Genomic DNA, 24,877 nt, shown 5'->3' with positions numbered 1-24,877 from the left:
TGTATGTACGTCTGTATGTCTGTACGTCTGTACGTCTGTATGTATGTATGTCTGTATGTATGTATGTCTGTATGTCTGTCTGTACGTCTCTATTTTGGTATGTATGTCTGTATGTACGTCTGTACGTCTGTATTTATGTATGTATGTCTGTATGTATGCATGTCTGTATGTATGTACGTCTGTATGTACGTCTGTATTTACGTATGCCTGTATGTCTGTCTGTATGTACGTCTGTATGTCTGTCTGAATTTATGTATGTCTGTCTGTATGTACGTCTGTATGTATGTCTGTATGTATGTATGTACGTCTGTACGTTTGTATGTCTGTATGTACGTCTGTATGTCTGTATGTCTGTCTGTATGCATGTAGTCTGTATGTCTGTATGTACTTCTGTACGTCTGTATTTATGTATGTATGTCTGTATGTTGAACTTCTTTCGCACCATACGTAGCCAACCGCGCTAATCGGAGGTGGCGGGGCGGAACGACAACACACTCAACACAAAAAAAAAATCAGTTTTAAAGTACCCAAGTTTTTAATCCAGACGATCATTTCGAAGCGAGTCGGAGCCGGCACGTTCACCCTGCAGTTCTCCACAACGGCCAATGAGGGCACGCTACCTACACGCCTCTAGACCGAAGTGGCAACTTCCCTGGGCTGTTCTCTCTCTCTCACTGCTTTCACTTCACGCGTACGTCGCGCGTGCGTGCGCGTGCGTGCGCCTTTGACGTACCGCAGTCTTCCGCGTAGGCTCACAGGCTCACACACACACACAGACACACGCAGAGAGAGAGAGACACACACGGCAAGGCATGAACGCAGACTCGCTCCGAGTCTCGTCTCGGATTCGGCTCGGCTGACACCCCACGTGGATTCACGCGCACAATCAGCCAAAGCACGTGGACTTCGCAGAGTGACCCAGGAATGACTTGACGCTCACACGCAAAGCGCAGACTCACGTCGACTCGGCGCAGGTCACAGGTGGACCAAGAGGGCGCAACAGCAAGCCCCGACGTCGGACTCAACAACGCAGGTCGCACAAAAGTTCGCGTGCGGTGCGCGCGGCACGCGCTCGCACTCCGCCATTGACTCACGTCACACCGACTTAAAGACTCACGCAGTCGCACGCAAGCTGAGACTCGGTGACACACACACGCACACACAAGCTATGGGTGACAACACGCAAGCTGAGACTCGGTGACACACACACGCACACACAAGCTATGGGTGACAACACGCAAGCTGAGACTCGGTGACACCCACACTTGAGCGTAGACTCGGTGACACGCGCATTCACGCATCGAGTCGTCACACAGGCGTCGTCACACGTGGCACGCTCAGAACGCCCGTCGCTCACCATCTCGCTCGCGTCAACGCCTCTCAACACTGCATCATCACAGACTCACACGCGCCACGCTCACAGTTTGACCCTGAGCCTCCCCTTACAAAGCAGCAACTCCTGTGCACACGAGGAAGAACGGCGCTGGATCATCATGTAGAGGGGTAGAGGGGGGTGTGGTGGTGGTTGGTGGGTGTGATCGTGAAGATAATTCCAAGTTCGGGACAGCTAAACCTAACTTAGAAACAGACACGGTTACCGTCACAGACAAGCCTGTCGATTTTATATATGTATAGTAAAATATTATATATAGAGAGAGAAAGAGAGAGCTCGTGGAACTTAAATGCGTAGCCATGGACGGAGAAGAACTGAACTCTGCGTCGGAGGAGCGAGAGAGCAGCGGTAGCTCCTCGGCGGAGTCGCCGGAGCAAAGGCGGCGTCAGGGGGCCACGATGCCGCGCAACGCCTCCTCCTCCTCGTCTCCCTCCTCGTCGTCCTCCTCCTCGGAGGGGTCTCTCCGGGCTGAGCTGGAGCGGCTGAGTCGCGAGCTGGCTTCGAGCAGCAGGGAGAAGGTGCAGGCTGCCGAGTACGGCCTGGCCGTGCTGGAGGAGAAGCAGGCGCTGCAGGAGCGTTGCGACGCGTTCGAACAGGCGTACGAGGCGATGCGCGCAGAGATGGACCTGCTCAAGGAGGTGATGATGGGGGCCGCGATAGTCGTTCAACATTGTCGGGGGGCGGGGGGGGGGGCTCACTGTGGCGATGATCCATGACGATGATGATTATCCGTGTTCATGTCATCAGCATTAATCAGCGCGTCTTACATCGTCGTCATCAGAAGCAATGCCATCATCGTAGGTCACGATGATTGAGAACCATCATGATCATCATCATCATCACCACCACCACGAGTGTCATTGTCGTCATCGGTATCATTGCGAACTTTCCATGCCAACCGCTGCTGAATGTCCAGCCCAACTTTCTATTGTTAATCTTTGGTCGTCGAGTCAAACAAATGTCGGTACGATGTTTTAACACCAAGGCAGATCGTCATCCTCACTCTCTCTGCTAGCGTTTAGTGTTTGCTTCAAGATTTGATCATTGGGTTTTCCCCTTTTTTCTGACAACAAAATAGGTGTTAAGATGTTAGAACACCAAACTGAAACCTTTTACAAGGAATCACGTCTGCATTAACCACATAGCTTGTGGTCAGAATGAAAACATAAAAAACATACTCTGCTAATATATTGGCATTGTCTTTGAAACTGATTGGTCCACACCAGAGACAGCTTTCTTTTGAGCCTCGTCTCAAACGGTGTTAGACCAGCGGACGCCAATAGTCTAACACCGTTTTGAGACGAGGCTCCAAAGAAAGCTGTCTCTGGTGTGGACCAATAAGTTTCAAAGACAATGCCACATATATTATCAGAGTATGTTTTTTTGCATTCTGACCATAAGCATTGTGGTTAATACAGACATGATTCCTTGTAAAAGGTTTCAGTTTGGTGTTCTAACATCTTAACATCTGTTTTGTTGCCAGAAAAAAGGGGAAAACCTATTCTCATATTTTGGTACCGGCAAAGGAGGTCCCATGACCTTCTTTGGTTATTTCGGTAAAGTCACGTAGAATGAGAATAAAATAATAAATTGATAAAATAAAATAACACAATAATATTCTCACGACGTTTCGGCCACAACACAAGCGGCCTTCATCAGGTGAAGGGGACGAGACTGTCCTCCAGACTGTCCTCCAGACAGTATCGTCCCCTTCACCTGATGAAGGCCGCTTGTGTTGTGGCCGAAACGTCGTGAGAATATTATTGTGTTCTTTTATTTTATAAATGTATTATTTTATTCTCATTCTACGTGACTTTACCGAAAGAACCAAAGAAGATGAATCCTTGCAGTCACGAAAGCTTTAAATCGAGAGGTCCCATGACGTTGCTTAAAGATTGTCCAACACTGAGTATCGTGCGCCCTCCCCCACCTCCCCTTGTATTATGTCCCCCCCCCCTACACACTTTTAAACAAGGGTCCACACTGCTGTGTTGCGTTATCATGATCAGGCATTATCAGTATCATTGTCGTCAAGTCGCAGGCAGGATGTGTTTGGTCACAAAGAGCACGGAGGCACGACTCCACGTCCGCGTGCCTTGCGTGCGTGTCGCGTGCAACCACCAACCACGCTGCAACGGTGCAATGCTCTCAAGGCCTGTCCGCTGGAAAGCAACTAAAACGATCTGGCCAATGCTGCCGTCCTTGATACGATGCCCGAGCAGGCTGCACCTTGCTCAGCTCGTGGCCTGCATCTGGCGTGCTTTGGTTTGCGGGAATGAGTGCCGCGTAGACTCGCAAGTTGAATAGAGCAAAGGGTAACGGCGACGACGAGGATGTGTGCCCCCCTGGTTTGCGTGGCTTAAGAGGTTTGATTTGATCACGTTTCACGTGTGGTGGTGGTGGTGGTGGGGGGGGGCAGTGTGGAGAGGTGATTCTCTAGATGTGGTGGTTGCTGGCTCGCTGGAGGGCTCGAAGCAGAAGTTATTTTTTGCTGCCCCCCCCTCCACCACCAACACCACCACCCCACTATGAAGAGGTGGAGACGAGAGATGCGTCGCGTGAGGAGAGTTGAGAGCGGTGCTTCATTTCAGCTGGAACAGTCCAGAGCCTCCGATTGGCTCTGGACTGTTCCAGCTGGTGATCGAGGGTGCTACTTGGCATGTATGGCTACATACGGAGCGAAATAATGTCAACATAGATACATAAACTATTGTCCATTTACTTATAAGATGAATCATTCAGCATATTCATATGCGCGTATGAATATTTGATAGAGTATAGGCTGATATATATCGGGCTATTATGAATAGTCCTACCTGGTACTCTAGTGGTAGTGCCTTGTGCTGCTCGGAGCCTGGCCTCGCAGCGTTTTGGACAATCTAGTGAGGAATTAGGCCCATGTGCATGAGAGGCACGAATTCGCTTTTTCATTAATAAACAGCTTGTTATGTTCGCAACGATCCGAATTAAAGCCGAAACTATTTGTTTGAACCCTATTTCCCACCGCCCCCCCCCCCTCATTAACTCGTGGTCCCCTGAGCTGTTTGGGGCCTAAAGCTTTTTCTGTTGATTTGTTTTCACGCCAAGTAGCACCCTGAATCACCAATGCTTTTTCGAAGGCGGTGATCTGGGCGTGGGGGGGGGGTGCTCCTTGCCTTCCCCGCAGGCTCTGCACAGCGGGGCCACTCCTGAGCCAGTCCGTGATCGCAAGCCGATTCTCAGAAGGAAGTTACGTTTCCGGCTGCATCGTGGGCAATGCGCGCGCGGTGTGTGTGTGTAGGTGGCATTCCGCGGTGCACGCGGTAGATTGCCCACGCAGCGCAAGCCGTTCACAAAGCGCTCGTCACAACAACAGCCACTGCGCTGGGGGTGACGTCTCCACGGCGCTTGTGCCATGCTAGGTACACAATCGAGGCTACGTCCGAGTGTCGAAGGGTCGCTGCTGGCAGGAGGTCACGGGACAGCCTTCAGGTGCCATGGGTTTGACTGAGATCACTGGCAGATGCACAAGCTTTGCTCCCGACTGTGCCAGAGCCCTTATCAGACAGGGCATAGCAGGAAACGCATGCCGGTGTTTCCTCAACACGTATTGGCGTTGAGTGCACGGCAAAAGGCGGATTATTTTGTCATCGATTAATATCATAATCGAGCACATTTATTTGGGGTTTGGATCTTATAACTCTATGCTATCTGGCCAGAATTGTTTAGTCAGCATGGTTTATATCAGTCGTAGCCTTGGGCTCATCAACACCAATCTGTGGAGTTCGAGTCCATGTCTCAGGCTGTGAATTTCATGTAGTTATTATCTCGGCCAAGCCGACTAAAGCTGTCACTTAGCTCACTCTTCATGTATTAAATGTTTGTGTGAGGAGCATGAAATCTTCCACCGTCCAGGTACCACATGCAACGTCGAGCCAACGTTGCACGCGGTTGAGAGCATTGAGCCCAACGTTCGCCCAACGTTCCACGCTTTACACAGACCTGCCACCGATACTATCAGCGCAGCCAATCAGTAACCCGGTCTGTGTCTGCATTGTAACTCCGCTCACTTCGTCAAATCAGAGTTGCGCTTTCGTTGATATCCGGTGGGCAGTTAAGAGTCATCGTCACGCCCGATGATAGACCTTCACTCAGGCATTATTGGCTAAATGAAAATGTGACACGTACCCTACCACAGGCCAACATTGTCGCACGAATTTCATTCGCAAGGTTGACTGACACCGCTGTATAGTACTTGTCGGGTGGTAGCGTGGATGGAGTGTTCTACTCGTGAAACTTGGAAGGTTGTGAATTCAAATCGAATTGGGGCTCGACTCAGCCTTGCATTCAATGCACCTTTACAAACCTTTAGTCAATCCACTGCTGGGATGTGACCATACTTCTCCACACTGCTCAGTTTCAGTTGGTAAAGGTGGGGGAGCATAGACGTGGGAGCATAGCAGTACGGTGCAACTGTTGATTGCGCTACACTGCCCCACGCTTCTTCTGCCTAATACTGCATTAAGGCCTTGCCAGGCTGTGTCAGTCATGGGATTTTGTGCCCATATTTCACCACACTGGTCGGTGGGTGTTGATAAAAAAAATAATGAGTACCACAGTCGCTTCCTACGAATTACCCCTGCCGTAGGAATGTGGAATTAACACCGCTGGCTCGGCGCTTTGTACAAGAGTGTACAAGACAGCATCGACTGCCCACGTTCAATCGCGCAAAGAAAGCAACTTTCTTTGCTCTTCCGTTGACTTGTTTTTCTTGAGTCCTCCACGCAATGGGGGCGAATCAATGCTGCTGCGGCTTTGGAACTCTTCGCTTTGACGCACGCGGTGGTGCGAACGGAGCGTCGTCAGAACGCGCGGGCGTGGATGCAACAATTCTGCGTCGCGATTTTCGCGAAGAAAAAAAAACCACGCGGCCTGGCCGACGCAGCCGCGCGCACGCAGGCGTCCGCACTCGGAACGGGCACGCATTCTTGCTCGGCCCACGTGTGCAAACTTGCACAGATGCCACATTTATTGGTGAAGCCCACCCAGTAGCCACGCACGCAAAGACAACGCTTTCCCCGGTATAGCCCTCACAGATTTGTGGGGTCAGTGCTCCTTTGGAAGGTCGACGCGTTGGGATGGGGGGAGCGGTCAGCACTCCATATCCGGCCGCCTTTGTCTCCCCGGTGGTGATGTTTACACATCGCCCCAGGTACCAATTTTAGGTTCAGAGATGTGACAGGACAGCGGCTGCCTCGACACGAGGTCCATCATGGGAAAACCATAAACAAGGTGGCATTTTCACGGTGCTCACTTCGTCGCAACCGCCTCTCGTCGGAGAATGGATTTCGATTCGTTTTGAGTTCGCGCGGTTCACGCCCTTGCGATCCAGTGCTGCTCGTTGTGCCAGGGTGCCGAGCCGCGAGACGGATCGACTCGCGACGTGGAGGAAGCGGCGCGCCTGCAGTCACGACGCGCCGCTCAGCGTTGAGGGGGGCAAACGCCTCGGGGTTTTCCAGTCTCGGGCGACGGCCCCGTCCAGGTGGGATTCCCTGAGCAATGTGACGACGGCGTCCGTACGCGTGCACGTTGAACTTCTTTCGCGCCGCACGTAGCCAACCGTGCTCATCGGAGGCGCGGGGGAAGAACAACAAACCGAACGCAAAAAAAAAAGCCGTTCTAAAGAAATGAGTTTTCAGCTTGGATTTTTTAAGTGCTTAGCTCCAGTGGCTTCCTAACGTCGGAAGGAAGAGCGTTCCAGAAGAAGCGCATGTGAAAGCGCACGATGCCGTGACCATCTTTGTTCGATGGCCAGCCTCTTTTGCTGCAGAGCGACGCAGAGACTGACACAGAGACCCATAGACTCACGTAGATGACCAAAGGCTTAAATAGACACCCAGAGTTTCACACAGAAACCCACAGATTTGCATCGAGACCCAGAGACTTACATCGAGACCCATAGACTGAGTAACTATAATGCGCTGGTAGTTGCTTCATCATCAGCAGACATGTAGCCCACGCAGCTACCCAGGGGGACTGGTCTGGTGCATGGACACGTGAATAAGCAAGGTCGTAAGGTTTGAAGAGCTTGAGAAAAGAGGTGATGGGAGGGAGTTCCAAAGTCGAACAATGTGAGGAATGAAACATAGAGAGAAGCGTGTTTACCTGCAGGGTGGTGGTTCAAAGCAGCGTGGATGAGACGAACCACACATTTTCAAAATAACATACATTTGAAAAACATAATGTCGATTTCCAAATTATGATGTGTTTTTTTTAAATGCAGCGCTCGTTATTGGAATTAATTATTTGTTGATGCTGCACTGGCAATGGTGCACAAGCACAATTAACAACACATAAAAAGAATTGTCAACAACACTGCCTTAAAATATATATAATATATACACAATACAATGTTAATATATAATCTGGACACTGTCTGGAACATTGCCAATGGTAAGGCAGTGTTGTTGACAAGTGTGTGAGTTTTCAGTTATTGGAATAAAAACGTGAATTTGGAAACGTGGAGATTTTGAGGAGGAAAAAAAAACCTAAGAGCTCTGGAGTGTGCCTGTTGGACACAAGGAATAACAACGGCACATTATAATTGCAGATATTCGGGGCCAGGTGGTTCAATGGTAGAGTGAACGGCTCACATTTGGAAGGTTGTGAGTTCAAATCCTCGATAGGGGTCGACTTAGCCCATTATCTTTGTGGGGTAAATAGAATTGGTACCACTTTGTGGGGAAGTCAACTGTCATGCTTATTCTATCGGTAGGATTTCTACCACTGGCTCTGGGCTGTGAACAGGAGAAGGGCACTGCCTTAATGCTCATTTGAACAAGATATCACTTTCACTTTGATAATTGCAAACAATTGAATTCACAGCATTTCATGATGCTTGCTTGTCCAGGAGAGAGCCTCACTTGAGTCTCAGAACTCTTTCTTTCAGTAAGCTCCTGCCCAATTTTTTTTCTCAGTAAAGGGGGCGACGATTTCCATATACTTTATATTAAAAGTGAGTATTCGGCTGTGTAATTTATGCCAATGTTTTGTTGTTGGCGAATCCGGACCACGACTCCAGCGCTCACTGCTGGCCTAACTCTTGCGGATCAAACAACGCCAGGGGATCTTTAACGTGCGCCGGTGAACCAGACGGTGCGAGGCATTTTTTTGCCGGTTATCGCACGCCGTGGCGTGCGTTAACCAGGGCGGCCCACCGCTCTCGAACCGCGTAAACCTCTGCAGCAAAAGCCGCGTTTATCTGGACCGCCACGCCGCTGCCACCCCATTGTCATTGGCCGGTGCCCTGTGTCCGGCCTCGGCCCCCCCGTGCGAAGCGCGTCCGTGACGCGCAAAACAAACAAAAATTGGCATCGGCCGGCAGTCGACTTGAAAGCTCATCTGACGCGGCTGCACGTGACTCTCAAGTGGTCTCAAGTGTGCCAAGAACAGGATAGGGAATCGTGCGTAAGGAATTATGGATTAGGGAACTCGTGGCGAGGTTTAAAAGGAGCTTCGCATCCACTCGATTGCATCTCTTCTGTTACCATGATAACAGTGCGTGCTACTTTAGCCACACGCTTGCGTTCTTATTATGTTAGTTGCAGGTAGCGACATTCATCTGATGTTTGTTGGCCATGGCATCGCACTGCATGGAGGGCGGGCGGATTGTACGCGTGTAAGGGTTCAGCGTGAGAGTTGAAGCAATTCGTAACTGTAGGCTGATCCTCGTCGGGAGTTATACGTTTTTGGGGCCCAAATTTCAAGATATTGGCTTTCACATTTTTCTAGTCATTAGCATCGGTGAATGTTGCCGTGGGTGGGCTAATGGTCAGCACAGTCAACTTGCAATGCAGAGGCCGCCTGTTCAATCCCCAGGCGTGGCAGTTGGGACAATGGTGCAAGTCTCCTAAATACTCCCCCCCCCCCACCCGCTCCCTCTGTTCACCCGGCAGTTTTGTTGCCAGATAAAAGGGTAAAAAAAACCAATGATCATATTTTGTTACTGGAAAATGAGGTTTCCAATGAGGTTCACCACAGTTAGTAGATGGTCAGGTCGCGTGCGTTGGGGTAAAGTGTGGGCACTCCGCGGTGGCGAGATGTTTACTACGTTGCCTGGTGTACAGGAGGACGTGGGTTCAATCCGGACCCTGACGCCTGTATTCTTGGAGTTTGCGTGTCTATCTCTCTCCCCGTGGTCACGTGGGATTTTCCTCCGGGTCCTCCGGTTTCTCCCTCCACGTGTAGAAACGTGCGTTTCGAATATTTGGCCGCGATGAATTTCCACGTGGCGATGAGCCACTTCGTTGACATATCACACGTGGCCTGGTCGCTTCCGAAAAAGGGCTGTGAAGCTCAGCGGGCCTTACTTGGTAAAACAAAAACAAAAAACGTGTTGACAGTAAGTATGGTTAGTTGTTCCAAGGCATCTGGCCAGCGTGGTAGTGTAGGCCAAATGATCTCTCTCTCTCTCTTAAGCTCCCTCAAGTGGAGGCCCTTCCGTCAGCAGTGGCGTGAGCAGGCAATTGCAGGGCCCCATGTGCGGGCACTTTGTCGCCGTCGACAAAAAGCACAGACTCAGTTATATTTAAAATTTCAACTCTGTGGCCCATCCGGAACGTTATTGTTATTATTATTATCATTGTTACAACTAAAATTGACATCAGTGTGTCACTCGCGCAGGAGTGTCGATATGTAAATGATACATTCGAGGATTAAGTGCGTCGTTTAATTCACACGTGCAGTGGAGTTTCACACAATGCATTGTGGTGTGTGGAATTATGCATTCGCAAGCGTATAATACTCCCATCGAATCGTCGAGGAATTTTCGTTATTATCCTCGCATATTGTACGTAATTGATACTCATCACCTCTGCAGCCACTAAGAGGCTTTTAAAAAGAACCAATCGCGGAATTTAATTGAAAGCCACCCTGAATCGCGATCATTCATTGCATTGATTCGGAGAGAGGGAGTTTATAACACACCCAATGCAGTTAAGTGGTCTGAATGGGCCGGTTTTGCAGTGGCATGCTGTACTCTTATAGTTTTGCCCATAATGGCAGCAATGCGTTCAGGAGCCAAATGCCAATGCCTGCCTTGCCAGCCACGCGACGAGAGAGTTCGTTCGTGCGGTGTTGCTGTTTCTCATCTTCCGTTGAAGGAGCGCGTGCCACAGTGGGTTGACTGCGGTGGCCCATGGTTTGTGCCACATGGGCCACGGTCGCAGTGCTGTGGCTTGCCTTTTCATGTTCGTCTCCCACGTGTCTCGATGCATCGCTGTGTATCTCCAAGGATTTTCACCCTACGGTCCACAGTTTGTGCCGCATGGCCGCAACCGCACCTGTGCGGCGTGTCATTGCATTTACATTGATGAAGGGGATGTGTTCGTCGGGCCTGTCGATGTTGCCGTGCGGCCGATGGTTACACCGTTGTCGCTCTCCTAGTAGAAGCAACTCTCGGGGAAGAAGCGGTGAACATGGGCTGCAGGATGAATGTTTTTTTTTTAAATCTCGTGACTTCTACATTTACATTTGGACCACTGCCCATATACGCGTGTGTGTACATATATATAGCACTGTATGTACAATGCAATTGGTATGGTGTTACTGCATTGGCAGTGGTACACAAATAGCAAAAGAACGCATTTTTGTCCATGACACTGCTTTGAAAGTAACAAATGTAACAGGCGACATTTCAGGAAAATTGCCCTTATTCATACAATTACGAAGAAGTGCAATTTTCCTGAACAGCGTTATTCACTAATGTGTGGAGTTTCCCCCCCCCCCTCTATGTACGCATACAAATTATGATCATTATCAATCCACTGCTGGATAAAGGTCACTCCACGCCACGTCAACACCCGTGGCAAATGCTACTTAGTCATGAGATTGGGGACCCGCACAGCCTCCGAATTCAAATCTTCGACTGCGGCAGCGGACACAATCTCCGCGTCTCATATCGACACCTGCAGCCCAATGCAACGAGAACAAAAACGCCCTGAGAGTGAAATATTTCGTGAAATATTTCATTTAAACAAGGGGGGCGCGGGGGGGGGGGGCACATAAAGCAAAGCATTGCAAAAAAAAACCGACGAAATGATGAACGAAGCAAAGTGCCGACTACACCGAGCATCTTTATTGTTTCCTCTGATCGTGAGAAAAAAAACACCAGAGTGAGAACTCGTCCAGCGCTTCTCTCTCGCCTCTGCGCGCGATCCCCGCAGCGCAGAAGCGCGCGCTGTGGCATTCGCCTGCGGCTCGTTGTTGTTGTTGATGTTGTACGTTGGCCAGCAGCAGCAGCAGCAGCGGCGGCAGCGGCAGCACTCGCGTTCCTGTGTTGGACAGATCCTTGAGGACGCAGTGGCGGGGAGGGGAGGGGAGGGTGTTCAGCATTCCGCCTTTTACAGTTCATCCCCGGGGCGAGAACATTCACACACACACACACAGCATGCGGCCTGACACAGGGAACAGCAAACTGTCATTCCCGATTGCTGGGCTCACCGTGGGGTGTGCACGCGGGCCACGACGGGCAGCCTTCACCACGTGGGGGGGGGGGGGGGCACGAAAACACCGCGTGGTCACACTTGTTAGTGGCTTAGATGTAGCCCCCTAGAGTCAAGGGGCGGGGGTGAGGGTAGAGGTTAGTCCCCCTCCTCCTCTCCCCTTCCCCCCTCCCAAGTGAAGGTTCAGAGAGCCCCTGTGCTGAATTCGTATAATCAAGTAAAAAAAAACTGTTGGTCGTTGATGATGGTGATTGCGGTGGTAATAATTACATCCAGACTGTCCGTAATAGTTGGAGAGAGCCGGACAAATTGCTAAAATCATTACAATTAAACCATAGGCTTTGTAGCAATTTTCCCCCGTGTATGCACAGGTGGTGGGGAACCAGAGCAGAATGCACGATAGGCTGAAGCAGATCGTATCGTTTACTCATTCTGCTCGGCGTTTGACGTTTGTCTAATGATTGTCGAACGTTGACTGTGCATGTCCCCCGAAACAAGGACAAAAGATGGGAGCTGCCGGTTCAAATGAAGTCACTAGTCTACTTCGTATTAATGCCATTCTTGTCATGTAAGGCTATCCCGCGGGGGCTGTGTGTCAGACATACTCTCCCGTAGTGTCGCGAGCAGTTTTAGTTTTCAGTTTCATTTATTTGGTATAGCCCTGTGAGCCATTCGGCTCTTGAATCGGGTGCATCCGCAACAAACAAAAAGCAAAAACACGGGAAAAAAAATGGATCGTGATGCAGGCACACATGGCCTACTGTTTTTTATTCGAATAACTTTACAGCGGGGGTATTTTTCGATTTACAAAGCCTGCAGTATTAACCAGGGTGGCCGTTGGGCTCAAACTGCAATCCTCCACAATTCCGGCTAGCACTCGGCAAAGGTGCAACGGGGAGAGCAATAGCACATTATTATTTTTATTTTTTACTAAATCCCGATATTCTGCGAGGTGATGGATGATCCAGGCTCTTTCAGTGCGGCAGAGAGAGGCAGCATTCATCACGTGGGCGTGCCCACGTCAGCCCTTGCCTGCAGTATTTATTTTGCTTTTATCTCTCGGAGAATGGCCAAGCATGACAGGCTTCCAAATGTTATGAAAGATTGTGGTTTAATAGGAGGGTTTATGCGCAGGGTCAGGTTTTAGCGACGATTTAACCCAAATATCGCATAGCATATACTTATTTTATTGTTTTTATAGGTTTCTCTGTTCAGTGCAAATGCAGTTACCATTATCCGCGGCGATGCGGGGAACCTATTGCCGGATCTGAGGCTTAATGTCTCGTATATATCTATGTATGTGGGACTTCTTTCGCACCGCACACTACCAACAGTGCAAATCTGAGGTGCAGGACAACAAACTAAACAGAAAAAAAGCCGTTCGAAAGAATAAGGCGTTTCAAACGAGATGATTTAACAGTGCATAGCTCCAGTGGCTTCCCAATATCGGAAGGAAGAGCGTTCCAGACGGCCGCGGAAGCGCATCTGAAAGCGCGCGATGCGGTGATCGCCTTTGATTCGATGGTTCGCCAACAGCCCCTCGAGAAGGCCTCTGTCGAGCTCGCTCCAGCGGAGCCTCTTCCACCAGCAGTGGCGTGAGAAAAACATTTCAAGGCTGCACCTCGACCTCTTCCATTAACCCCCCCCCCCCCCTCCATCTACACGGCACTGGTAGGCCCTCATCCAGCAGTGCATTGACAAAGAGGGCCGCACGTTTAGCACGTGCGTTGTACACACATTCAAACCGCGGGACCCTTGCCCTGACCTCCAATTGTGGTCGGTTCTCGTATTCACAGCGATGTTTGCACGCCCTCTGTGGCGCCGCTCACGCTGGGGCATCCGTTAACGAGGGGCACAAACAGGGGCCTGTCCCTCCTGCGCGGTGGTACACAACCCCCCTCAATGGGAAGCTGATTAGACAGCGGTGAAAGAATGCGACACATTCACACGGTCGAACGCAAGAGAAAAAGGCCGGGGATGTGCTTGCAGGTTGAGTGCTGATGTAGTTCTGGGGGTTTGTGGGCTCTGCTTGATTGCCCCCGGTGGAAAGGCGACGACGTTGCTTAGTGCTGCATTGTGGCAGGTCGCCGAAGCCCCTAATTACATGCGTAAGCGGGAACGTCTCTTGCTGTCGTATAAGCGCGCGCGTGTGTGTGTGCGGGTGCTGCCACGCTGTGATGGTCAGCACAGTAAGCGACCGAATCACCAGATGACCTAACGCCTGCAGGGATGATCTCTCCGCCAACTCGTTGAACCAGGCCCACGTTTGGTTGAGTTGTCCATTTGCTAACGCCTTACACTTAAAAATGGTTACTGCAGCGGTGTATTGGTCAGCACATGAATGGCAAATTTTGTCCATTCCGTACTGTCGCCCAGATCGATGGCATTCAAGTTCTCTGCTGCTTTGAAATTGCCACATTCCTCACGGCATTCAGCTGGCGGCTCACTGTGTTTTAAATCAATTAATAATAACAACAGCCTGGTAGGGCACTGGAACAGTGTCCCAAGTGGTTTGACGGTCATTGATGACATTTTAATAAATGCATGCTATTTTGATTCTTTTTTCATAGTATATATGTTGTTTGTCTTTTAATCGTGGTAATTAAATGTTGTTGTTGATTTTTAATGGAAGGTTAGTACCACTTAGTATGTGCTCTGCAGTTGCCTGGGTCAAAATTTGGGGTGAGGCTTTTTTCCAATCGTGGCCATCTGGCTCAAAATACCGAACGGATGAACGGATGAGCACCGGACGCGCAATTCCGTCTCTCGGCGGGGCCAGCTCCGGCTGAGACAACGGTGCAAGTTCATTAAATCCATGCGCACCTCTCTCCACCCAGCAGAATAAATGACGCCACAGTTTGTTGATCGGTCGGTCCCGCGTGGCGAGGCCAAAGTGTGGGCAACTCCCACCTCTTCCAAGACGTTGAGCCGGCCTGCAAGAGGAGGCCCCTTCCGCCAGCAGTGGCGTGAGCTAGTTATTTCAGGGCCACACTTTTACCTTTTACCGACCATATGTAACCAAAAATGATATAACCTTGCAGCTATGTAAAACGATTGAACAACTAACTGCAGGCATTATAGACTGTAAGAGACGACAGTGGCATTCGTGAGAACTCCAACCAGGGGTGAATCGATCATGGCTGATGATTATGATGGTGATGATGCCGGGTATCTGGTGAAGTGCTCATCAGTGGTCAGTTTAATCAAATGGCATCACATGATACTTGTGTGGTGATCATCATTGGAAAATACGTGAAATTAAATTCAACTTCATTCTCGTGGGCACTTATATTCCCCATTTACTTTCTTACATGTGTAAAGTACAACCCTTTGTCAGCCCACTGCTGGATGAGGGCTCTCCACACGCCGTGTGTGCCGATAGGACCAATCAGCGTTGGTTGGTGGAAGTGGAACTGACTAGAACACGGAGCATAGAAGTACAGTACGATAGTTTAACACGTAGGCTTTCGCGACCAATATCATCCACAATACAGGTTTTTTTGGGGGGTTAGATCGCGTAAACATATATAAATGTGTCGCTTAGTACTCAGATTGTAAATGTTGTGGCTTGGCTCTCCAACACACCGGTGTGCTGTACTAGCGACGAAATGGAGCATGACATTGCTATGTTTGTGATTTTATCCCGGCACTTATATCACGTACGAAACAGGAATGCGCGCATTTTATCACGTAGTCAGGCTTTCGCGACCAATATTATCCGTAATGGAGGTGTTTTGGGTTACATCGCGTAAATATATAAATGTGTCGTTAAACCCGCCACCACCCGACACAGCCAATTCGTAAGGTTTGTCACGTACACAAAAGATGCCAGTTCGTGACTAGTACAGCACACCGATGTGTTTGAGAGCAAACCCACAATTGTAAATGTCGTGGGGTCTAAATGTTGTGGTACTCGAATTGTAAATGTTGTGGGTTTACTCTCCAACACACCGTTGTGCTGTACTCGTAACGAATTGCCATGTTCTGTTTACGTGACAAACCCTTAATAATCGGCCGTGTCGGGTGGTGGCGAGTTTAACGACACATCTATGTTAACGCGATCTAACCTAAAAACCTCGATGATGGAATGTAATAAACTTTTTCAATGCACCGTTCCAAATCTCGCCAGTGACTGAACCAAGTGCAGACCTGTGATCACTGCCTAAAGCCACTGCTGATTGAAGGGCCTACAACACAGAGAACCTCTGTAAAGTGTATTTGGCCAACTCTTCTACGCTGTCCAGATGTCACCGAAAGAGGGGGGAGTACCCACACTCTACCCCACCGCATGCAACCTGCCCATCGATTAACCGCGCTCTTCAGGGGGATTTGAGTACTCACGCCGCTGTTTCTACTGCCGCGCCAGGAGATTGGATCGAACCTCTGGATCGCAAGTCCGGTGTGCTGACCGTCACACCGTGGCTGCGTAACCCTTTATATTTTATTTTAGTGAAATGTCAAACTCGTTGTTGGACTGCATGGCACACAGCCTTGGTACGATCAGAAAGAAAATACGAGAGCGATTTGTTTTTGTTTTTAGGCGGCATTTTCGTTCTATCTGCGAGCCATGTGTATCGTACAGAGTGAATTACATGCCTCGTTCAGCACGCAATGCAAGTTTGGTTATAAGTTCTTTTTTAATTTCACTTTGTCACGATACACAGTGCCACAGGCATCAACTCATTTACATTCATGTCACGGATGGCACTAGGTCATGTGTCACTATGCATTTAAATTACAACTATTATGTAATACACATTGTAGAGTAGTAGGAATAGTACGTGTATAGAGTAATAGTTATTACAGCCCTTTGTAGAGCCACTGCTTGCTGAAGGCATCTCCACGCCTTCAGGTCATGGTTATTGTTCGACCATACTTCACCACGCTGGTCGAAGCAGGTCAGTGAAGTAGGGGGCCAACCAAAGACCGATTGAGGCGTCGCACAACAATGATGTTAGCCGTGCTTGGGATTCGAACTTACGGATCCATTCACAGCAGTGTATATGTTACTGTTTTACTAGTTTTATTTTACCAGGCATCTCTTTTTCAGAAGCGACCTGGCCACAAATGATAGTTCAACGAAGTGGCTTATCATCGTGTGGAAATGTATAGCAGCCAAATACTCAAAACGCATGTTTCTAAATGTGGAGGGAAAAACCGGAGGGCCCGAAGAAAAGTCCACGCGATCACGGGGAGAGAGAGAGAGACACGCAAACTCCAAATATACAGCAGCAGGCGTCAGGCTCGTAATCGAACTCACGACCTCCTGTATACCAGGCAAGGTAGTTTACATATTTCCAACGTGGTGTGATGAAACACATTTAAGTAATTCGTGTCAGGGGTAAAACATTCTCTAAAGCATGTTAAACAATGTTCAATATTTACTTTTGTTTATACGGGTCTCTCTGTGAAAAACACGACTGAATTGTGTCAATTGTTTTTAATTATTTCCCTATTTTACGCATTAACTTTCCAATCGTGCTATTGGCATCACGTCACTCGTTGAAATGCATTTCCAAACTGAACTGTTGCAGCTAGCCGTGCATCACCTTGTGTCCAGAGAACGGCACCGGAAGATGTCACAGAACTAGTTTGGGGCTCTTCATCCACCCTGTAGGGCGTCCTTCTTAAGTCCCCTTCAAAGAGCGTTAATCAAATGTCAATCAAACTGAACATTTTTAATTCTCTGCGTTCTAAGAAGCAAATGTGAGATGATTTTAATATTAGTTTTCGTGTGCAGTCATTGGTGTCTGGGCCAAGACCATCAACTTGATTAGCCGGTTTATTTACATGTCCCTGCCTGGATGCAAACCCGGCATCTCAGCATAGCTTGGTCATTCTTCTAGAATATGACATGAGCCATCGTGAGCCACCTGGCCGTTTCTATCGTAGTTATTTTTTTATTCAGCGCACCTTTAATTAAGGCAGCGTTTTCCGCAAAATGTCGATCTCTTAACATGGTGCGAACGTGCGATGCAACCTGATTCAGCTGCGCGGGATGTTCAGTAATGTCTCTCACCCTCAAAGCAGCAGACATCAAGTTTTAGGTTAATCTTGTTTAACCCAGGTGATAAATCAAGAAACCAGGGTGGCCTCATTTGCGAGAGTGAACCGGAGCATCAGTCTGCCAGTAGGGGGCATTGGTTGCTGTGTATAATCCCAATTCAGTATATATTTTTTTTTCAGATTACATTTTTTTGGAGAATTTGCAACCTAACGCCGCCCACCCATTGTCCCACTGTCGCAAAAGGCATCAGGGGATTCCTCAACTGCCACTGTGAAGCAGACACAGCGTGCAGTATTGTCGTGGTTTATTACACCTGTAGTGATAACCGGGGCGGCCCCCCTTGGACTCGAACCGTGAACCTCTGCAGCGAGCGGCAAGACGCGGCCACAGTTGTGGCCGCGTCACCGCTCAGGAAGGCGCTGTCAGCCGATCGAGCGTGGCATGCCAGTACATTGGGCCGAGCAATTACATCGGCAGAACATTTTCGTGTGCTGTCGCCATTCGTGAGCGTGTGTGTGGTTTTTAAAGGGTGTCACAGCCAGACATTTAGAATTCTGTAAGAACATTCTTGAAGTGAAATGCTTGGAGTACTCAACTGCTGGGTCATATCACAGGGCTTATCGAGGCCTTTCAAAACACGGGCCTCTCTCATTGCTCAGCCAAACAAGCATTACTCTTATCTCATAAGTGGCGTGCTAAAATTAAATGTTACTTTTCAAAAGGTGTCAACATAATCGTGAATGTTTTCATTTTCTTTTAAATATTTCAGGTAAGAAAAAAAATAATCTTAATGAAATAGAAAGCATTAAATAAGTAGGAATACCCATAATTATGACCAAATCAACCAAAATGTGTATCTTCATGTCTCAGAAGCTCACCAGGGGTGAGCCTGGTTATTACTTTGATGGGAGACCATCTTGGATACCAAGAGTTTTGGGTTTTGGCTGCGAGGTGCCCAGCATATGGCAATACAGCTCCGGATGGAATCCATCCGTGCAGAGCATCGTGTATTATCCCCTCGTATATATGCGTGTTTTCTTGGGTACAGTAACTCTGATTTCCTCATGAATGGAATTGGCCAAACATCCCAATGTGGCAAGACCCTCCTGAAAACGAGTGTTGAGACTCAGTGAAGGTATCCTGGCTAGGCGTTTTTTTGTTTGTTCTTAAACTGTTATCGCAACTGTGCTTTCTACCGAACGATTAGAGACATGCGTTTCTCGTGACACTAGGAATGGGGCGGACTGCTCCATCCCTTTGCATGTGCGTACTCCACATTGTGGTTAGTGGTGAGATGCTTTTTGGGTGAAGTCACGGATCTGGCAAGTAAGCCCCCACCGCAAACGTGGCTGGGGTTGGGACAAATGAGGCATTGTGGATTATTATGCTTCGTGAATCATTACCTCCGATTGGATTTTCTTGGCTGCAGAATTAAGGATTACATGAAAAAAAGACATTGACGTATTGAAGTACATTCAGAAGGTAATTTTATGACAGTCATTTTGTTATGGCTTTTCAACTTACTTGTAAGGGACAAAATCTCTGACATAGATTAAAAGATTACAGCTTCCACGTTACATGTTATCAAACCACTCACCATTCTGTTTGTGGATATTTATTTTTACGTGCTGACGTTGATAGCTTCCACGAGGAAACATTTGACCAACAGCATGTTGGATTTAAAAAAAAATATAAATCTGAAAAGCAATTTAAAAACGCTCCTACGCGCGTATAGAATTCAATTACATTCCTGTCATGAGTATTCTTTCCTTTAATATATGAGATTATTATTAGCCTGTTCTTTATGATTATATTTTAAAGGGACTTTTAGGTCGCCTTTATCTCGAGTTAGAATTTGTAACGCAATACAGGTCTGCACGCGTGTGCATTTCCTGTAATAATGTTGAGCGAGTCTGCATCTAAGTAACGTTCACATATTAAACCCTGAGTGCATTAAACACCGAACCTGTTTAGGCATTCAAAGCAGCCGCCACAGCACCTCTGGCCCTGCGACTATTTGATTTAGAGGCTTCTGTGTAAGACATCGGGCACACTAATAGCATTGAGGGACTCTGCTGTCTTGGTGTCGTCTGGGACTGTTCTTGCTGTTGTTTTGCTGCCTTGCCCAAGCTTGGGAATTGGTCTACTTACGCAATTTTAAATTATTTTACGTATTTATTTTGAGTGATTTGCCTTCCTTTTCTATACTTTGCCCTCCTATCGTGTTTTTGCACTGTTTGTTGTAACTTTGTGATCCCGTGCCCCTACTGGAAATCTGTGAAAAAGAGCGTCATAGCTCATCGGATTTCTCCTCCTGCAGTCTAAATAAAGATTCTGACAGTAGGTAACAACAATATTAACGCGATTTTGATCCTGCATTGGCAGTGGTGCGCGAGCACAAATAGCTAGAACTCTCCACGTTTGTCAACAACACTCCACTGAAACATTTATATATGAACGTATTGGTGATAAACCGGCGATGCGTGGTATATATATAAAAAAAATAATTCCCAATAAATATTTATTTGCCCGCGATTCGCCACCCCGGTCACCAAAGCTTGCGGAGTTTCTGGTGTTGGCGGTGCGTCAAAATCGGTTCTCGTGCTGTCGAAGCGGCCGGAAGACGAATTTTTTCACGAGCGGCTGAACACGAAGCTTCGCAGTCTGTTGCCGTATAGCAGCAACCCAGCGTCATCACGATTGGCTGACTCAGTGTTCCAAAGGCAGATTTTACTTTCTCGTGCCCTAGACTTGGTCGGACCGTTCCTCGGTCGATTTCCGAAATCATTTGTGGCATCACAAGATTATTCGACTCGTGGTGTCACCACACTTTCGAATGGGGAGAGCAGTTTGCTGAATCTACAGCTCACTCAAGGGCAACAGCGACATCGCCAGACTTTTACGAGGACCGGTGTGTTATGCTGCACTGGTGTACCGCCAATACGTCCATATATAGGTTGATGGGCAATGTTTCTGGCAAGCGCAAGCTCTCTGCTATGAAGAAAGGCCATTTTCCAAAATGTCGCCTTTTGGTATACGTGCATTCTTTTTGACTTAATAATATTTTTACTTATCAAGGAAAGGGTAGTTGAATATGAAGACATTTTTTTTCGACGAGTGTCTTGCAGTTTAACACGTTAACACGTAGGCTTTCGCGACCAATATTATTCATAATAAAGGTTTTTGGGTATGATCGCGCAAGTATAAATATTGTGTCGTAACCCTCCACCACCCGACACAGCCAATTAGTAAGGAATTTGTCACGTAAACAAAACGCCAATTAGTTTACTACTTCAGCCCACCGGTGTGTTGGAGAGTAGATTGAGTGTCTTGCAATTGTGATGTGTTTTGGCCAGTTTCTACTGGCGAGTGTCTGGCTTCCTCTGGGGTGAAACCGTGTGACCAGGAAACAAAAAAAAAAAATGAGGGTTCGCACAAAGAGCTCCGCACGGATGGATTCAATCCACCGGTTGCACTGCCATCTCCTGGCCATGTCACTGCCCGGTCAGTTTGGGAATCTCAGAAATCCTCACGAGATCCACCAACCCAACGTGCTCAATCACAGGCGTGAGGCACCATGGCCGGCTATAAAGATTGTCTTTTCATTTACGGCATCTTACTGTACTCTACAGCTGTGTACCTCTATGTTATACATCGTGCCTACAGTGAGGGAAACACGTATTTGATCCCCTGCTGATTTTGTACGTTTGCCCACTGACAAAGAAATGATCAGTCTATAATTTTAATGGTAGGTTTATTTGAACAGTGAGAGACAGAATAACAACAACAAAAAATCCAGAAAAACGCATGTCAAAAATGTTATAAATTGATTTTCATTTTAATGAGGGAAATCAGTATTTGACCCCTCTGCAAAACATGACTTAGTACTTGGTGGCAAAACCCTTGTTGGCACTCACAGAGGTCAGACGTTTCTTGTAGTTGGCCACCAGGTTTGCTCACATCTCAGGAAGGATTTTGTCCCAATCCTCTTTGCAGATCTTCTCCAAGTCATTAAGGTTTCAAGGCTGACGTTTGGCAACTCGAACTTTCAGCTCCCTCCACAGATTTTCTATGGGATTAAGGTCTGGAGACTGGCTAGGCCACTTCAGGACCTTAATGTGCTTCTTCTTGAGCCACTCCTTTGTTGCCTTGGCCGTGTGTTTTGGGTCATTGTCATGCTAGAATACCCATCCACGACCCATTTTCAATGCCCTGGCTGAGGGAAGGAGATTCTCACCCAAGATTTGACGGTACATGGCCACGTCTATTGTCCCTTTGATGCGGTGAAGTTGTCCTGTCCCCTTAGCAGAAAAACACCCCCAAAGCATAATGTTTCCACCTCCATGTTTGACGGTGGGGATGGTGTTCTTGGGGTCATAGGCAGCATTCCTCCTCCAAACACGGCGAGTTGAGTTGATGCCAAAGAGCTCCATTTTGGTCTCATCTGACCACAACACTTTCACCCAGTTGTCCTCTGAATCATTCAGATGTTCATTGGCAAACTTCAGACGGGCATGTATATGTGCTTTCTTGAGCAGGGGGACCTTGCGGGCGTTGCAGGATTTCAGTCCTTCACGGCATAGTGTGTTACCAATTGTTTTCTTGGTGACTATCGTCCCAGCTGCCTTGAAATCATTGACAAGATCCTCCCGTGTAGTTCTGGGCTGATTCCTCACCGTTCTCATGATCATTGCAACTCCACGAGGTGAGATCTTGCCCCAGGCCAAGGGAGATTGACAGTTCTTTTGTGTTTCTCCCATTTGCGAATAATCGCACCAACTGTTGTCACCTTCTCACCAAGCTGCTTGGCAATGGTCTTGTAGCCCATTCCAGCCTTGTGTAGGTCTACAATCTTGTCCCTGACATCCTTGGAGAGCTCTTTGGTCTTGGCCATAGTGGAGAGTTTTGAATCTGATTGATTGATTGCTTCTGTGGACAGGTGTCTTTTATACAGGTAACAAGCTGAGATTAGGAGCACTCCCTTTAAGAGTGTGCTCATAATCTCAGCTCGTTACGTGTATAAAAGACACCTGGGAGCCAGAAATCTTTCTGATTGAGAGGGGGTCAAATACTTATTTCCCTCATTAAAATGCAAATCAATTTATAACATTTTTGACATGCGTTTTTCTGGATTTTGTTGTTATTCTGTCTCTCATTGTTCAAATAAACCTACCATTAAAATTATAGACTGATCATTTCTTTGTCAATGGGCACACGTACAAAATCAGCAGGGGATCAAATACTTTTTTCCCTCACTGTATATATAGTGTCGATATTTTCAATGACGCCTAAAGTGTACCCTATATTGCAGTTATATCTCGCATCAGCATGTTAAGCTATGTTCTGTGCACTGCTGGATGAAGGCCTGCCCATGTGATCAACATCTCGTACGGTTCACGTGATAAAAAAAAAACCCACAATTAATCTCGCTCTTGGACATGAGCTGGTCCCATCGTTCCATCTCAGTGGCAGTCGACCTTAGGCTGCAATTCCATCACCAGTCTCGACCATTGGCAGTCATCCCTTCCAATGACGTGCCCTGCTCAAGCCTACTTACTTTCCTTACTCCTCGATCCACGTGTGTCTCTGTCCCTGTGTCCGCACGCACCGTATCTGGCACGCACGCGGTACTGTATCACGTACGCCGAATGTAGTAATAAATACATTAGTCGTGAAATTACTCCAAAAAAAATTCACGGTTGCAAAGCAGTGGCCCAAAGGCAAGAAACGCTAAGCGGTTAGCAACAAACAGCACAATTAAAGTTGTAACCAACATGACGTAATAATGTCCTCTGCAGCATCAAGCAAGCGATCCCCTCACAATTATTTCAGGCAAATGCCTTTTTTGGAATTCCTTTGGGATTTTTTTTTACCGTTTATTTTCTCACATTGCTGTAGGCTGAAAGTCTATAGGTCCTGATGTTAATAGTTATGAACACGCGGCCCCCTGTGCCGTAAATAAATAAAATAAAAGGGAATGTTCATGCCCAAAAGCCTCGGTGCTGTTCATCGGAGTTTGCTTATTTAATCGGAATGGGCGTTGATCAAAAGCGGCGCACGGGCAAAAGGAAAATACCGCACGCGTATCGTTTAGATCCGATGCGGTGGCTGCGTGCACACAAAACAGTGGTGGCGTGCGGCATCAGAAAAACAAGTAGCTCAATAAGGCACCTGGTTTCTGGCAAAACATGAAGAAATTACATTAAAAACTTTCTTCTTTAGGCACGTTGCTATGTTACTTCTCACTAGGTCACGTGAGCGGGGGGGGGGGGAGGCTTGCTTGACCATACTTCACCACGCTGATCATTGCAGATTGGTGCTGGTTGGTGAAGCAAACAAATTGTGTTGTATCTTGACTTAAAGCTTTCGTGACTGCAGGAATTAATGTTCGGAAAAGTCACGTAGATGGAAAAAAAAATAACAAAAATCGAAATCACGGCGTTTCGATCGCAACACAAGCAATCGTCTTCAGGTGCAACAAAAATTCGTCTTCAGGTGTTGTCCAGCCTCCAACCGAGTGCCTGACTGGTGTTGGTGTCCCTATCAAGCACGGGTACTCCTCAGGTGTCAGGTTCGCCAGTCCCTGAAGCTTCTTCGCCACGTGAAGGCGGTGCCTCCTTGAAGAATTGGAACACCTGGGGCTGACGTGTTCCCAATTTAAGGATTCATCTTAAACACAACCAAAAAAATCTGGGCCTATAAACAACATTTCGGATAATCTTAATTTTATTGTAATTGTTGGCTTCATCCAAAAGGATGACATCACGTTAAATGACATTACTTGCAGTGGCGTCATTTCGGTGATTTTCCACCAAAGGTGGCGTCGGGTCACGTCGGGTGAGGTCACTTTTGTACGCGTTCAATTATTACTCAACTTAAACGATCAAACCTGTAATTGACGAGATGAATCCATCGCAGCAGAACAACACCGGCAGGCACTTCTTCCAGCAACTGCTGGTGGTTTTCGCATGAGCAGAGAGGCTCTGTTATAATTCC

At 47.8% G+C, this 24,877-nt stretch overlaps 1 protein-coding gene across 2 annotated transcripts in view; it reads left to right on the top strand.

The window, feature by feature from the left end:
- Positions 1–569: 569 nt before the first annotated feature.
- LOC116951185 (protein bicaudal D homolog 2-like) overlaps positions 570–24,877 on the top strand; it is a 51,272-nt gene continuing 26,964 nt past the window's right edge. The window contains exon 1 of one of the 2 annotated variants that reach the window (XM_032969660.2): positions 570–2,031. In XM_032969660.2, coding sequence (XP_032825551.2) covers positions 1,693–2,031 — 339 coding nt within the window. In that variant the 5' untranslated portion in view covers positions 570–1,692. The remainder of the gene's footprint in view (positions 2,032–24,877) is intronic. The other variant, XM_032969661.2, reaches the window with a different exon arrangement.

Source organism: Petromyzon marinus, chromosome 42 (assembly GCF_048934315.1).
Source record: "Petromyzon marinus isolate PM22_M1 ecotype Great Lakes invasive population chromosome 42, UKy_Petmar_22M1.pri1.0, whole genome shotgun sequence".
NCBI lineage: Eukaryota > Metazoa > Chordata > Hyperoartia > Petromyzontiformes > Petromyzontidae > Petromyzon > Petromyzon marinus.
Note: the sequence above shows the minus strand (reverse complement) of the source record. Positions and strands in the feature narration are given on the sequence as shown.